Source organism: Sciurus carolinensis, chromosome 9 (assembly GCF_902686445.1).
Source record: "Sciurus carolinensis chromosome 9, mSciCar1.2, whole genome shotgun sequence".
Classification (NCBI taxonomy): Eukaryota; Metazoa; Chordata; class Mammalia; order Rodentia; family Sciuridae; genus Sciurus; species Sciurus carolinensis.
Window position 1 is genome coordinate 115,787,670 of NC_062221.1, and position 16,998 is coordinate 115,804,667.

Here is a 16,998-nt window from a genome sequence, read left to right on the forward strand (position 1 = left end):
TTGCTGCTTGTCAAGAATACGTTCTAAGAAACTTAAGATGACAGTGAAATAATCTGATGATTCAACTTTTGTATATATGCACTTGCAGTTTGTGACTGTATTTTATTTAAGCCTTAAAACACACCCTGCAAAGTTTTTTTTTCTTTTTTTTATCTTTTTTTTGTGGTGCTGGGGTTTGAACCCAGGGCCTCATGCGTGAGCTCTGCCATGCAACTATATACCCAGCCCTATAGTGACAATTATTGTACATACAAAAAAAGAGGAAAAAGGGCCAGAGATTTGAAGAGACATACACAGAATAGTGACCACATATGCAGTAGAGATTTTAATCTAGTTTTCTGTTCTCAAACCTGCACTTTTTTAAAAAAAAAAATCTTTTGCATTGTCTTTTCCTGCCTCCCATGTTACATAGACCTCTGTTTCTTCATATGTACAATAGGGACAAATATACCTACCATTTCTAGGTTGTTTACAGATAACTGTATGCACAGGCATTTTGTGGGCTCGTAAGTGATACAGAAACATCAGTTGTACAGTATGCCACATCAAACAGATCTGGCTTACATCTTAGCTGTGTTACCATGTAAAAGCTGGTGTGTTGTGAACCACTGCTCTTCTTAGGCTAATGTGACATGTGGACAATGCTGTCTGAAGACATGTAAAATTGCCCAGTAAATATGAATTCCTCATTTTATAAGCCTTTCATGGGAAAATACTAAGGTAGTTTATAAAATAACTACCATCTGGGACATATCTTGTTTGCCAGGCCCTTCTTCAAAGACTACTAAAGTGTGTGTGTAGCAAAATGAGCTACTGAAAGTAGAAGAGATTGAACTTGATGGCCTTTCCCAGCAAATGAGCCAATAGTTTAATACAAAGGATGCTAGAGCAGTCCATTGGTGGGATTCTCGGTGTTGCTGCTGACAACTGGGTGTGGCAAGAGTGGAACAAATAATGTAATGGTGTGTGTTTGCAGTGTAAGTCAGCTGGGGACCATCCACCTGATTTTTATATTTACGTAGCAAACTGGTTTGAGTGCATCCTAGTTGCAGACACTTGGTATATAAATAAAAGATCTTGAGGGGACTGGCGGTGGGATCAGTGAGGTAGGGGAGGTGAAAATACAGAAAAGAATCCAAATCTTTCCATTCAAGACGTTCCTACAGAATAAACTTGGAAAAGATATTTTTAATGGCATTTATTCTGATTATACTGCCTATAATTAGCATCTCAGATTAAAAAAAAATTATTTGCAGGGTTATGTACTTGTTGTCTTGATTACTATTTGAATTTGGCAGTCACTGCTTTCTGGCCCTTGAGTCTCACATGACCAGAAGAAGGAATTCATTAGTCCCTTCTTGTGATAATGTGAAAAATTAACAAGTTTTAAACTAGTTTTAGAAGATTATTCAAGATGATTGCCACAGTTTTCTTCTAAACCAAATTCAACACAGATTTTATTTTCTTTCTAAATCTAGCCTTTGATGATTCCCATTAAAACCTGTAACAGTGCATTGCTCAGAAAACCCAATGTAATAGGAATTGGTCTTTGATTTAATCACAGAAGATTCATTGCCAGGTCTTGTTAACCTGGGTCCACTTATCTTAGCCCTATTTTATGATTTTTGTATATTCGAGTCTAGAACCCTCAAGTGCTTTCAACTGAGTATTAAGATTTAAAAATTTTCTTTTTTGTTAGATTCTACAGGTAAATTATGGTAAACCTTTTTGGGAAGGGGTGGTATGTGTTTGATTCGTACCCTTAGCTGATGTACTGCAGCCTTTGAGGCAATGGAAAAATAGAGTGTGCAGGAATGAACAAATCTTCACCCTTGTCCAGTTTCCCTGTATCTCTTGCTTGCATAGGGGTATGTTACATAATCATGTGTACCTCTTTTCCTCCATTTAAAATGGGAGCATGGGACTATACTCAAGGATCCCATTGATCCCTTTCCATTCCATCATTCTGTGGTTTGGATGGTGGTTACTTTTTGTAATAATACAGTGTTTTTCTTCTTTTTCTGTTCTTGGATTCCACAGTGTCATAGTGTATGCAGAGATCCTTCAATGACGCCGGTGTTTGTCCCAATCTTTTATTTTGTTTTCTTTTAGATTATTTTATATTCTGGAGATAAAATATATGATAACTACTATCAAGATCTGAAAGGACGAGTACATTTTACAAGTAGTGATCTCAAATCTGGTGATGCCTCAATAAATGTCACAAATTTACAGTTGTCAGATATCGGCACGTATCAGTGCAAAGTGAAAAAAGCGCCTGGTGTTGCAAATAAGAAATTTCTGCTGACAGTTCTTGGTAAGTCACCTTGTTTGTATTAATGGATTACTTAATTTTAGCGTCAGTGGTCATACATAGTACTGTAGTAGCAGCATTTATGTGAGACAGCTTAGTTTCTTAGTGTAATAATTTTAAACATTTGAACTACTTCTGATGTAGTTTTCAAATAGCATAAAATATAAAGCTTAGTTTTATTATTATTATTATTTTATTTTTTTAAAAATTTTTTTGGCAGTACTGGGGATCGAACTCAGGGCCTTGCACTTGTGAGGCAAGCACTCTTCCAGCTTAGCTATCTCCCCAACCCTAGTTTTATTTTTTTTGATAAGGAAAACAAGAAGTGCTCCACTTGTGAAATTCTTCAGGATTAAAAGTAAGGGTTTGGGGATGTAGCTCAGTGACCGATCACTTGCCTAGCACATGAGAGACCCTGCTTTTGATCATCAGTACTGCAAATCAATCAACCAATCAATCAATGGAAGTGTCTTGTGGTCAGGAGATAGAACTCTTCTATGGTTTGAATATGGTTAGCGCCATCAAAACTCACAGGCTTAATTTCCTAATATAACAGTATGTGAGAGGTGAGTGGACCTTTAAGAATTAATTAGGTCATGGAGGCTCCGTGTAGTTCCTATAGTGGTAGATTAGTTCTCATGAGAGCCGGCTCTTACATGGGTCAGCTCCATTTCCCTCTACCTTTTTTCCTCTGTTACCCATTTCCCGTCTACCATGAGGCCTTCTGTAGAAGTCAAGCAGATACTGATGCCATACTCTTGGATTTCCAGAAATATGTTTGCTACATAAACCTCTTTTCTTTATAAATTATCCAGCCTCAAGTATTTTGTTGCAGCAATAGGGAACAGACTAAGACAAACCCTAAGCCAGGAGTTAAGAGATCTAAATTTTTTACCGGGTCCTCAGAGTTAAATAGAACCTCCTCATTTCCTTATACCTCAGCCAACTATTTTGAAACATAGAGTTTTAATCATCATTAAATCTGTCAGATCTCATTTGGTTCAAAGTTATTTATAAATGCTTTAAAGCTTTTACCTTCATTATCCAAAGAATATATGAGGTTACTATGATGAATAATTGTAGAATAATGCAATGTGGTAGCAGGAATACTGAATTGGAGTAGGGCCATTAAACATCAGGTAGTTATTTGAACTCCCAGCATCAGTGTCTTTCATCCTTCAGGTGGGGAATTAGACAGTTGCTAGGATGTCTTGGAGTTCATGTTAGTTAAAGAGATGAGTGTAAGCTTCTTTGTAAACTGTCAAAGACTCTAAATTCTGTGATCATTGAGTAAGCCTTTTTAATCTCTTCAAATTGAGAAGCTCTGAAAGGTTATAGCTCATAAATAAGCTTCTAAAACTTTATTTACACAAAATGTACAATGGCTACCATGTAGTAAAACACAGCTGTTCATTTCTCTATTCTGAGTCTGTCAGTCCTCCTGTTCTGTGACCTTAGGTCTTGTTCTGGATGACATTTGGAGATCCATTTTTGTAGGAAATGCTGATTGCTTGAATTGTTTAGTATATGCAGGAAATAAAAAATCAGGGCATGTCTGTCCATGTCAAATTTTACCATATTCCTTTGTTGTAAAGATCTGGTTAGGGGTAAGATAGAGCAGTGAGTAGTTAATGTGTTTGGGGTCACCAAACTCTTAAGAGTTGTTGAACACCAACTCTTTTCTAAAGAATAAGTATCAGTGCAGGGATTGTCTTTGTTGGTAAGGTGGATTTTTTGCTGGCAGCTTCATCGAGTGGACATCCAAGGGGGTCCTGGTGAAAAGGATTCTATACTAAATGGCATTAGTTAAAATGTTTCCTGTGGTATGAAAGCAGATGAACCTGAACAAGGAACCCAAGGAGGAACTGTGGTAACACTGGAAATGGTGGCTTTCTATGTCTGTATTCTGTATGCGTGAAGTAATCTTGTTTGTTTGTTTGCTTGCTTTTTATTTATTTTTTTTGGTTGGTTGGTTGTTTTTTAGAATAAATGTGTAAGCAGGTGAATATTTCTTTACTAGTTGGTCTGAACTCTTATCCTAGGTCCAGAGGTATCTGAGATTATAACCCTGACTACACATTCTTTCAGTACTGTTCTCTGGGCAGCATTAAGATGATTATGGACTTTTAATTGATTTATGATATACTAAGCAGATCATACCTGGTTATGGAATCAGCATTGGATTCCTCAGAATGGATAAGTGGGAAGCACTGACTGTTGCGTTAGCTCTGTGGAGGACTGCTTTAGTCAATAAGCTTTGAATTAATCAGGGTAAGTTGAATATGAGGAGAAAGAAGGACGTGATTGCTGAAGGATAGCAGGGATGACTAATGCTGTGATCTCATGAGGCTGTCACACAACCAGAGAGGAATGACTCATAACTCTTGCCTCCATGTTTTCTGATGAGTCATGACCTCTGCTGGGAGAAATCACCTGAATTGTTTTCCTTAGAAAGTAAGAATTGGAAGGAAGCTTAGCTATTAGCTTTGCTTGGGAAATTCTGCCTGGATAATTCAGGAGTGGACAAATGAAGTGCCCTGTAGTGACCCAGCTAAATGGTAGTCCATTGCAGCTTTCACTTGGTTCACTGGTGGTGGCTCTGCCTATTAATCCTTTGATTCTGAAGGAGTTGCCACCATGGCATTCACAGGTGTTGATAATGGTTCATTCATTGAACCTATATGCTGTATGACGAGGAGCCCAGATGACTTAGTTGACTGAATGTGAAGGGTGACATGTTGCTGTAACTTAACCCCATTGCCAGAGCCTGCCCTGCTTTTTCATATGCCCCAAAAATTCATATGGTAAAGAAGCTGAAGTAGGTAATGATAACAAAGGTAATTGATAAAGGTTAATATTGCGGTCTCATATCACTAATGCCTTCCCCTGAAGCTCTGAGAAGTCTTTTATGGAGACCTATTTAATATGAAAAGTTGTTTTGAAGAGTACAGTAGACATAAGTGATGGTCTCCTAGATGTATATGGTAAACTCGAACAACGTCATGCTGTCAGAACTCAGTGGCAACAGCTCATATAGTGGTTCAGTCAACTCTGACCATAAAGGTCCTGGGGGATTTGCAAGCCATTGGTACAGACCAGGGCCCCCCTAATTCTTTTTAATTGAAATAATTTTTATTTAATAGAAATGTTGGGAAACTACTAGAGAGTTCTGAGAATATAACCATCATCTAATTTCCCCTAATGTTAACATCTTACAAAAATCATATTGCAATTGTCAAAATCAGAAATTAACATTGATATATAATACTATTAAAATACAGACTAATTTGAATTTCACAGTTTTCCACTAATTTCCTTTTTGTGCTAAGATGAAGTCTAGAATCCACATTGCATTTATGACTCCTTAATTTCCTCTAATCATGTTAAGGGGTATATGATGTCATATTTTACCGTTAATCATAATTTCTTAGTTTAGGTTTTATCTGATGAGTTTCCCCACCATAAAGTTGCTATTTTTGACTCTAATTTAAAGTATATAAATCTTAAGGATTCTACTGTGAGATGCAAATATCCTGTTTCTCTTCTTAACTTTTGCCCATTGATTTTAGTATGTATTGATGGCTTTTGTCTGCAGTCAGGATATTTTAAAATCAAGCAGAAATGACATTCTTGGAAGGATGACATAAGTATAAAAGTGTGATTTGTCCCATGTAGGGCTTTGGAATGTATTTCTTGTCAGCTGTGATAGCCACTAACATGGGAGCACATGCAGGACCAGTGTGGAGTACAGGAGTATTAGGTTGGTGGGATGCTGTAGCCAAATGCAACTTGATGGTCACAGTGATCCTAGGGCCATGCTGACAATGATGGAGTCAGATGTTCCCAGAACAATGGAAGCATAGACCAGAGAAACACATAAGGGGTGAGACAGTAGCTGTGTTTCCTTTGTGGTTTTCTTTCTTCTACTTCAGCAAGAGTGTCATGTGTGAAGAGTTAATTGTTTGTATGGTGTAATAACTGGGGATTGGCATAAAAAAGACTTTCTTCTCCACTGGAAAGGGGCTGGGCCACTCCTCAGTGAAGCTCAGAAACCAGTGCTGATAAAACCTTGTTTTTGGGGGGATAGGATATGTTGAAATTTCAGAGACACTGAATAGCCTAAGCAACCACTTTAAATAAGTACCCATTATTGGATTTGTTTGTTATATCATATTTACCATAGAAAAGATGAGGATTTGAGTTACGGTTAGGATACTGTTTTACCAGTAGTTGTTTGATACACAAAATATTACTTTAATATCTTATTTTTTGTTAGGATATTCTAATAAAGGATTTATTGATAGTTCAAAGAAATGGAGGCAAATAAGACTTATTTCATTGAAGATTCATAGGGTGAAATAATTTTACCAAACTTATTTTCAGTTGATACAGTCTCTAGGGTAACTGATCAGTCTGAAAAAGAGAGAGATTCATTTAGAAAAATCAATAATGCAGATAAGTACATCTATTGATTCTTATTAAAAAGTATGAATAGTAAAAGGGAGATAAAAGGGAGAAATTAAGTTTGTTAGGAAATTTTGATCATGATTAACAACCTTATTTGAAGATACCCAACTGGATATGACATTCTGTTGCCCAACTCTGGGAAACACTTTTGCATTTTCTTATAGAATTAAATGTATACTCACCATATGACTCAAGTACTTGCCAAGAAAAAGGAAAATATATGCCAATATTAGAGTGTTAAAAAAGTGGTGTTCATAATAGTGCAAAACTATAAACCTCATTCATCTTTCTACATAATACTGAAGGAATAAAAACGCTTCCAGGACTTAAAGAACAAAAACCAACTTAGACTTTAAAAAAAAGGAGTGTTCCTGGCAGAGATGGACTGGGAAGACAAATTATAAAGCCAGCTATAGAAACAGTGTTTCTCCCAAGGTCATAGAGCAGCAGCAAAATATTGACTGTTACTGTTTTTCTAATGTCTCCAGACCCCCTTTGCACTACAGAAGCTCCAAAAGGTACTAATACTGAAGGGTCCTACCCTCTGACAGCACCTACTCCACATTTAGTCCCCACTTCGAATTGTTTTTCTGAGAGTCTCCTTAAAATCATCAGGCTCTCCCCTTGCCAGGTAGCATTCCACGGTTCCTCCTAGTGCATTCCTCTCTGGTCATTCTGATTTTGACAGATGACACACTTGCTACTGGTCAGTTTGGCCAGTTAGACTTCAGCAATAACCCCCAAACTGGAAACAGTGTTCCTTAGCCAGGTGAATGGAAGAGTTCACATGCTATAACCATTCAGTGAATCTAATCTGCAGTTACAAAAAATGACTACTGACATATCCAACAACATGAATCAGTCACAGAAGCATGCTAAATAAAAGACCCAAGATTAAAAGTACATACTGTAATGTATTCTTCACTCATATGATTCTAGAAGAAGCAGAACTAATCTAAAATGATAGAAATCAAATCAGAGGATGCCTTGGGACCACGGTTTTGAATTGGGATCGACTACAGCCATTATGAGGGAATGTTCTTGGGAGAGAATTGGACTGATACTGGATATACAGTTGGCCCTCTGTTATCTTCCACCTCCACAGCCTCAGATTGTACCAATTTTGGATTGAAAATATTTGGAAATAATTTTGTACAGAAAACATACAGGCTTTTTTCTTGTCATTTTTCTCTAATCAATACATTATAATAACTGTTTATATAGTATTTAGATTATATTAATAATCTAAAGAAGAAACTTAGGTATGATTTAAGTCTACAGGAGGAGGTTATATGCAATTTTTATATTCTTATGGTATTTTATATAAGACACCTGAGTTTTCTAGTATTTATATTGATATTGGTCCTGGAACCAATTTCTTCCACAGGTACTGAGTTATAGGTGTATATACAAGTTTGTTAAATGTGATAAATCTATATGACTAACACGTGTTAATTTTATTATTTAAGTATTATGCCTTAATGCAATTCAGCAGAAGGGCAGGTAATGCCAGTGTGTTAATCCAGATTTGCAATAATGGGTTAGCAGTTACTCTAAAGAGTTACTTAGAGACATACAGATGACACCCTCTAATTTACCTTTATAACACTGCTCTCTCAGTGGATCTGAACTAATATAAATATAGAACGTTAAATGTCCTTGCTGTACTGAGTGAATTGTCCCTGTTGTCAGCATTCTTGATTATAAATCCCGATTGTCGGGTTAACGGCACCAAGAGATGTGACTTGGCGCACACTCCCAGAGGGCTACATTTCAAGCACATCAGAGAGTAGGTAAGGAGTGGAGCAGGAGCTTTTTTGAGTCTCAAGTGGCCCAGCCCGCATTGTCCTTGCTTCACTTGTGCCTCATGCATTGGAGGGTACCGAGCTGCGCCTGAGATATTGCCAGACTTCCTCATGCAATGTCTGCTTTCCTGAGCTGCTTATTCTTACCTGATTTGTGGGGGGTTTTTTTGTTTGTTTGTTTTAATTTTTTGTTTTGTTTTGTTAGTTGTAGATGGATACAATACCTTTATTTTCTTTATTCATTTTATGTGGTGCTGAGGATCGAATCCATTGCCTCACATGTGCGAGGCAAGCACTCTACCACTGAGCCACAACCCCCCAGCCCTGTTTTGTGTTTGATAAAGTTGAATAAACTGTGCTGAGTAAATTGTGCTGACAGCCTATTGTGAACCCAGAACCAACTGATAATGGGTCAGTGGTTGTACACCATGCTGTGTGTTGAAGTCATGTTTTCAAAATAATTTCCTTTCTCTTGTATAAAGTTGTAATTTACTTTCTTTTTTCTTTTTGTAGTTAAACCTTCAGGTACAAGATGTTTCATTGATGGATCAGAAGAAATTGGAAATGACTTTAAATTAAAATGTGAACCAAAAGAAGGTTCACTTCCATTGCGATATGAATGGCAAAAATTGTCTGACTCCCAGAAAATGCCCACCTCATGGTTAGCAGGTACTGCTGATGATACAAACTGTACCATGTGCCCCTGATTTGGACTTAAATCTAGTAGGGTTTGTATGAATATTTACATATTAATTCCCTTTTCTGTCCAGAACAATCAAAATTTCCATGGGAATTATTCAGTGCTTTTTAATGATAGCCTGTTGTCATAAATGAATAAATATTTCTGGAATGATTTTACTTTTTAGGATATTACAATTACTTACTTTCCTAGATTTTTTTAATTGGTGGGAAATGTTCATGATCATAAATTATTTAGTGGCTAAAGTATATCAGAGTTGGATCTGGAGTGTTTTGCCAAGATTCATGTTGATGTTGCAGTACACTAGAAAGTTACAAATGGGCTACATCTGTTTGCTCATCTGTTTATTATAATTAATCTATTAGTTCAGACTGATTACCATACTCTACCTTCTTTCTGTTCACCCCACCCTGATCTTCAGTAGGTTTTCTCTCTACCCCTCTATCTCTTTTTTTCAAACCAGAGGCTTAATTACATGAATGATGTGCTCTGACTTTCTTACGTGTGTTTTTCTTCCGTCTAGGGGGATAAAATAGATCTTGCACATTTTCCTGCTGAATGAAAGAGCCTTTGTGGAATAAGTTTTTTTTTTAAATAATCAGATATGGTCCAAAATGGGATTGTCACTGCTGCACAGTAGACCAGCACCGTTGCTTTAGCTGAGGCTCTATGGCTGAGGGGTTGTGGTTACTTTTGCTTTGACTGGAGGAATGTCGGGCATGCTTGTTTAAATTCCAAAGATGCACATGTGGCTCCATGGCATTTCGTTTGCACCCAGCATTGTCTGTCTTCCTTTTAGTTGAATTGTCAAAATCGGTAGCGTTTAACTTTATTAAAAACTCAGAGTAATACATACTGTAAGCGTGAGTCTGCTTGTGGGTAGGGGTGTAGCTCAGTGGCGGAGTGCTTGCCTAGGTATGTGTGAGGCCCTGGGTTCCATCCCAGTAAAGAAAAAAGAAAAAGATTGTGTTTCTCTTTTTTTTTTCTTGCTCTACCATTAGAAATGACTTCACCTGTTATATCTGTAAAAAATGCCACTTCTGAATACTCTGGGACATACAGCTGTACAGTCAAAAACAGAGTGGGCTCTGATCAGTGCCTGCTGCGCCTAGATGTTGTCCCTCGTAAGTATCTTCCTGTTCTGTTTATTTTTTTACGTTCTTCTTCAGTTGTCAGCAAGGGTGTATTGAGAGCACTGGGGTGCTAAGTTTGATCAGCACACTCTGGCTTGGTTATTACCTTTTCTAGCTCATGGAGAGGGAAAGTACATTTTATTGATAAAACCTTCATCTTCGTAATGATGTTTAAAAGAGCTACATTCCAAGCCACGTTTATTTTTTGAGACAGCCTTGCTAAGTTTCGTAGCAAGTAGTTGACCTTGAACTTTTGATCCTCCTGCCTCAGCCTCCCAAGTAGATGGAATTACAGGCGCGTACCACCATGCCCAGTGAGAACATTCTTATATGCTAATAAAGATAACTTTGAATATTATTTTTGTTTAGTTTTACTGTTTTATGCTGGAAATATACAGTTCAGAAGAAGAGTCTTTTAGTAGATTTTTCCTGCTAGATCACAAATAAGTAATTTGTCTCTTAAAAGTTAATATATGCAACAAAATCAATTAGTATATATCCCATTTTCAATAGCAATAGATTTATTTTTTTTTTTTTAGCTAATATTAACATCTCATTCTAGCCTCAAATAGAGCTGGAACAATTGCTGGAGCTATTATAGGAACTTTGCTTGCTCTCGTGCTCATTGGTCTTATCATCTTTTGCTGTCATAAAAAGCGCAGAGAAGAAAAATATGAAAAGGAAGTTCACCATGATATCAGGTAATCAAGTGAAAGAGAGGTTGACAGATTTATACCAAGTATATCTCTGAAAAATTGGTTCTCTTAAGCACTTGCACCATGCTATTTCTCTCTGAAAATTGAGTAAAAACTTTGGCCCCTCCCATATTTCAAAGCATTTCCTTTGAATTTCAAATGCACTGGCCCAACCGTACTTCATTATTCTCTGCCCAGATTTTCTTGTACCCTATTTTGCGATCTGCAAAATGATTATTTTAAGACTACTTTGCCTGCCTTTTCACAATAAGATGGCAGGGATGAAGTTTTAAGAATTGGAGCAGATGTTGAGGTTTGACCTGATTTTATCAAGTGATGTAGGTAGCTTTTGAACTGTTGGTGTATAATTTTATTTTTCTTAAATATGCTAATCCAGTAGATTATACATTGTATTATAGAATCTCAAAAAATAATAATACTGGACATAATTTAACACCCTTAAAATTGACATTTGGTCGATCTGGGATGGGGTTTGAGCACTTATATTTGTAAAGTACACCAAAAGTTATTCAGATACATGTTTTTTGTTGGTACCTGGTGTGAAAATTCTTAAGTTTCAAGTCCCAGGTTTTGCAGACTTAGATCTGCAAGGTTTTCAGCTAGATAACTTTCATAGCTAAAAGGGTTTCCTTTTCTTTTGGGGGGGATAAAATTATATCTGTAGGTGTTAGTATCTTATCAACTAGAAAGTGTTATATGACTGTAATTACATGATCTTCATCATGGATATTGAAATATGGAGCTATTCAAGATTTAATAGAGCCCCAAAGCACACACATTTGTGTAGAAACCACATTTCATGATGTATGAAGTTACACACTCTAATCAGAATGGATCAGTTGGGTTCAGATACACAGTTAAGGACATTATGCCTTGTTCTGTTTTTTTGTATGTGTGTGACACACACTCAACTGTATATACTTCGTATTTAAATAGAGGCCCTTACGCATGATTCATATCTTACATAATAGTAGGTTTTTAGAAACTTGTTTATTTAACTTGTATTGTGGACTCTGCTTTCCAGGGAAGATGTGCCTCCTCCAAAGAGCCGAACATCCACTGCCAGAAGCTACATTGGCAGCAATCATTCATCCCTGGGATCCATGTCTCCTTCCAACATGGAAGGGTATTCCAAGACTCAGTATAATCAAGTACCAAGTGAAGACTTTGAACGTGCTCCTCAGAGTCCAACTCTTCCACCCGCTAAGGTAGCTGCCCCTAATCTAAGTCGAATGGGAGCGGTTCCTGTGATGATTCCAGCACAGAGCAAGGACGGGTCCATAGTATAGAGCCTCTTACCTCTCTTCTTTGTTCTCAATATTTTTTTTCTTCTCTTGATATATTAAAGCCTATTCTAGTCTAAATTTTGTTACCAGTCTCAAAAAAAAAGTTAACCAGAAACTGTAAGAAATATGCTTCACAAAATTTTATTTGGTTATACTGAAACAATAAAATCATCTGTAGTTAGTAAAGACAAATTCATCATCTGGAAAAAGGTGGATTTTTTAAAAGAGGTTGATTTTAAAGGTATCTGAATATTAATACATAAGTAAGATGTAGCACTTTGAATATTAAATCATAGGTGAAGAAATTTGTGAACATACATGCATACCAAGTTGGTATTTGAATCATCTAAAGTGGCAATTTATAATTTCTACCATTATTTTAAAGATGTTTGTCTCATTTATTTATGACTCAACAATGTCCCCCAAATTAGTAAAGAAATATTGTCTATGGCCATACCATCCTGAACATGCCTGATCTTATCTGATCTTGGAAGTAAAGAAATATCCATGGCAAAAATACTCATGTATGTTTTTACTTGTTTTTATAACCTCTGTGAAAATGTTAAAGATGTTTGGAATATCTCTAATAACAGAAAACACTACAGCGTTTTAGAAATGACTAGTTTTTTTTTTATTGCTAAGTTATTCATAAGCCTTGTGTAGTCAATTATTTTTAAATTTAATTGATAGACTGCTACAGGCAATAGGAGCATCATAACCTCTTTTATATGCTCAAGAACAGAAGCATCAACAAATTCACTTAGAACATTTGCTTCAGCTACATATAGAGTTGGCACCATTGGTCCAATAGCGGGGGTACATTTTAAGTGTTGAATGATCTGATACCTTGAGGCCTGTGGGCATCTGTATGTGGTGACCAGCTAGATCCAGATGTATTTCACAGTGTCCAACTAAACACTGGCTCTCCACTTTAGGTGATGTTTTTCTAATAAGAAAATATTATAATTCATTTATTATTTGACAGTTATAAATGAAAATGTCCTAATTATTGCTACTAAATTTTAAAGTGGTATTTTGTTTGCTTTGGTGTATTTTTTTGTTTTGGGTGGTATTGCATATAATATGTACTTGAATGCAATTTCCGGAGTGTATTTTCATCATAGACTCAGAGGTTCAATACATTTTACACAAATAAGGATCCTCCACCAATGCTGTATTGCAGACTTGGGAGGACATATAGTTACTGTTGTGTGGCCAAACATGTCTTTGTGTAGTTTCAGCAAATCAAGTTGAACTTTGAAAAAATTTGTCTGAAGTTTTGTGAAAGCAATTTATTCTTGAAAAAAGAAAAGAAAAAGGAGTCAAGGAAATACTCCTGCCTGCCAAATGTGTTAAATACTGTTTAAGTAGAAGAAAGTGAATTTATTGTATTTCCCTTAAGATTGTGAGGGAGTGTGCATATAGTAGAATGAGCCAACAGTTTCATAGTAAATAAGGTCTGTAATAAATTATTTCATTAGCTCTAAAGCCTTTTCCCTAGATTTTAGTAGGGAGTTGGTTTCTGTTAATCTCTTTGGGTGCTTTGGGTGCTGTGGTGGTAAATGCTACATTATGAATTAATGTTGGCATGTATTCACAATTAGGCAGAGTGTTGTGTATACTTTTTAATGGTAAACTTAAGCTGAATGTCTGCATAATGGGTTAGTGTACAGTTTTACATATTTGGAAACATTTTTAAGTAGATTTTTAACCTTACATAAAGTTGCTTTTTATACTTCTGTTAACATCTTCATCTGTGCCTTTTTGGGTAATTTAATTTCTATCATGACTTTCTGGTGCCTATGAGCTAGCTATCACCTACCCGAAAGGTGCTTAGAGGTGAAGGTACTGTTTTTGAAAACACATCACTGTGACACCTTTTAATCCTCATTCTTTGAATCTTGCCTCTCCCTCTCTGTTCTTTTTTGATGTCACTTAAGTAATTGTGTTCTTCATAAAAATTTAAAAACTTTTAACATTCCCAATACTCTTTGACTGTGTTTCTGATTTCGTAACAGTAGTTATTTTTGAATGCCAGATGTTTGACTTGTTTTATAAAGATATTATAAGACTAAAACAGAACACAAACTTTAATAACAAAATAGTTTTGACCTGTCCAATTTCTGATTTTATGCTATCAATCAAAGGAGAAATTATTGTAGAAAGTAGACCTGTGTAAGATTTTCCTTCTGTTAAACTCTATATTAGATTTGACTATAAGTAAATCAGAATCTCTTCTAGAAAGTATTTTAGTTCAGATCCTGAGCAGACCTTTCAGGTATGATTAGGTTTAAGAGGACCCAGCTCAGTTTTAGACTTACTATTTCTCCATTTACTCTTTTAGTGTAAATTTCACTTGTTCCAAAGGTCAGGTAGTATGAGTAATTTCCCAAATAATTCTCACTGATAATTTTAATTGAACCAGAGATCAACTTTTATTCTAGAATTACTACTCAATGATCAAGCAGTTCAATAAAAAAATTATTAAACTATTTGAACTAGAGTGTCAATAATATTAGTCAAGGACAATACTACATCTTTAAAGCAAAACTGTTAGATTCCACTTTATTCCTGAGAGATTGTAGTACCATCTTTTAAAGTTACATTGGATAATTTGAAGAGAAGTGATACTGTAGATTAATATGGCTCTGTGTTTTGAATATGGAGTTTATAGGTATTCTCATTATTATTGACTGATATTAATATTTCCCTGTTAGAAAGCCTTCCCCGCCCACCCCCCCCAAAAAAACCAAAAAAACAGAAAAACAAAAAAAACTCTTTGATTATACTCACCAGTTATTCTGGGCAATTTTTTCCTTTACATTTAAGTTGTCTTCCAAGGATTTGTTACAGTGGAAACACAGCCTGAGTGTATTGTAGGGAGAAGTTAATTGAAAACTTCAAAATCCATACAGATTATGGATACAAAGAAATATCTGAATTCTATTTAAAAGATAATTTTAAAAATTTTCCTGAGTCCTGGAAATCTGGATCAAGTAAAGGGGCAAGTAAACATTTCGATTAAATATAAGAAAAACTCATTGCATGAACTTGGCTATCAAATTATGTAATATGTGGCTTATTAAAATAACTATTCTCAGTCTGTTTTTGTGTGCGTGCAGCATGTAAGTTTGAAGTTATGTGAATGTTTATAGTTTTTTTTTCTAATTCTCATTTCAACAGTGTTTAGGGCTTTCAGATGCCTTATTCTAGTGTAAACAGGAAAAGTTCATATTTTTTGTGGTTAATACTTTGATGTGTCACATATGGAGTAGTTTGTAGAAAACGTTGGCACAATTTTAGATTTTCAGTGGCTTGTGACATATATTATATATATATGTATATATATTATCTTTATAACGTTTCCGTGTTTAGTAGTATAAATGTTCTGGGCAAGTTTTAATATTTCAAATGTCTTTGGATATTCCAGCAATAAAGGCAACATGTTCTGCAATAGAATTTCATACTTGTTTGCCTGCTTCAACACTAAAATAGTCTGTAATTGAGCACAAACTCCTTTTATAATTGTTATAGAAGCAGGGAAGAATTATAAATAAATTCTGTGAATTGTGGTTCTGTTTATTTCTCTTTAGGGAAGGCCGATCATTTATCTTATGGATGTTAACATTAGTCTGTTAAAATCCAATTTCGCAAAATACATATTCAATTTAGTAATTTAAGAAGATATTTAGTATAAGTTGTGTTTGGTTTCAGTCACGGACTCTAAAGGTTCCATCAAAAAAGAGCTTTATGTTTTCTGCTAACTTGTTTTTTAACGGCACAAGTGTTAAGAGAACCACAATTCACTGATCACTTATTCTTGTCCCTAACTGTGAATTTTAATGGTAAATACACTTGTACTACTGAGAACTATTTTGACACTTCACATTTGCAAAATAGAGCATTGGTAGTATCAGTTTCAGATTTTATATTTAAAATTTCTGGCTTACATATCCAATGGTGCAGATTTTGAAATTTGTAAGAAAAAAACTTGTTTTAAAAACCAAAAACTTGCTCTTATAGTTTTGTGACCTTGTGTACTTTTGAAATAAAACCAAGAAAGCAGTTTTCTGCCTTGTGTGGCTTTATTGTGCCTTTTTTTAAGTGTCTACTAAGGCTTCAATATGTTATTCCTTCCTACTTTCCTGCATGAAGGATTCCCTTTTTTCCCCCTGTGTATCCTTTAACTGGGAAGAATAAAGATTGTAATAATCATGTCAGTGAAAACAAGTCAAACATACATATTTATTTTCTCACCCTGGTGTCTTTACATGATGGTATATATTTGAGGTGGACCCTCCAAAGTTGTGTCCTTTCAAAATTTTATAATATACACTCAGTTTTTCACCTGAATTAAAAATAAGCATATATGTATTAAATGTATACATGAACAAAATCTCTTGGACTGGATAATTTATAAACAACAGAATTTTTTTTCATTTTTGAGATGGGGTTTCACTATGCTGCCCAGGCTGGTCTCAAACTTGTGAACTGAAGTAATACTTCTGCCACTGTCTACAGGGACTACAGGCTTGTGCTACAGTGCCCAGCCAAACAACCAAAACTTATTATCGCTT

At 35.6% G+C, this 16,998-nt stretch overlaps 1 protein-coding gene across 2 annotated transcripts in view; it reads left to right on the top strand.

The window, feature by feature from the left end:
• The window catches only part of Cxadr (CXADR Ig-like cell adhesion molecule), a 60,943-nt gene that overhangs the window by 26,753 nt on the left and 17,192 nt on the right, over nt 1–16,998 (top strand). The window contains exons 3-7 of one of the 2 annotated variants that reach the window (XM_047563518.1): nt 2,113–2,317; nt 9,100–9,255; nt 10,288–10,410; nt 10,982–11,120; nt 12,160–12,343. In XM_047563518.1, the coding sequence (XP_047419474.1) occupies nt 2,113–2,317; nt 9,100–9,255; nt 10,288–10,410; nt 10,982–11,120; nt 12,160–12,343 (807 nt within the window). Of the gene's footprint in view, nt 1–2,112; nt 2,318–9,099; nt 9,256–10,287; nt 10,411–10,981; nt 11,121–12,159; nt 16,489–16,998 lie in introns of those variants that run through there. The other variant, XM_047563516.1, reaches the window with a different exon arrangement.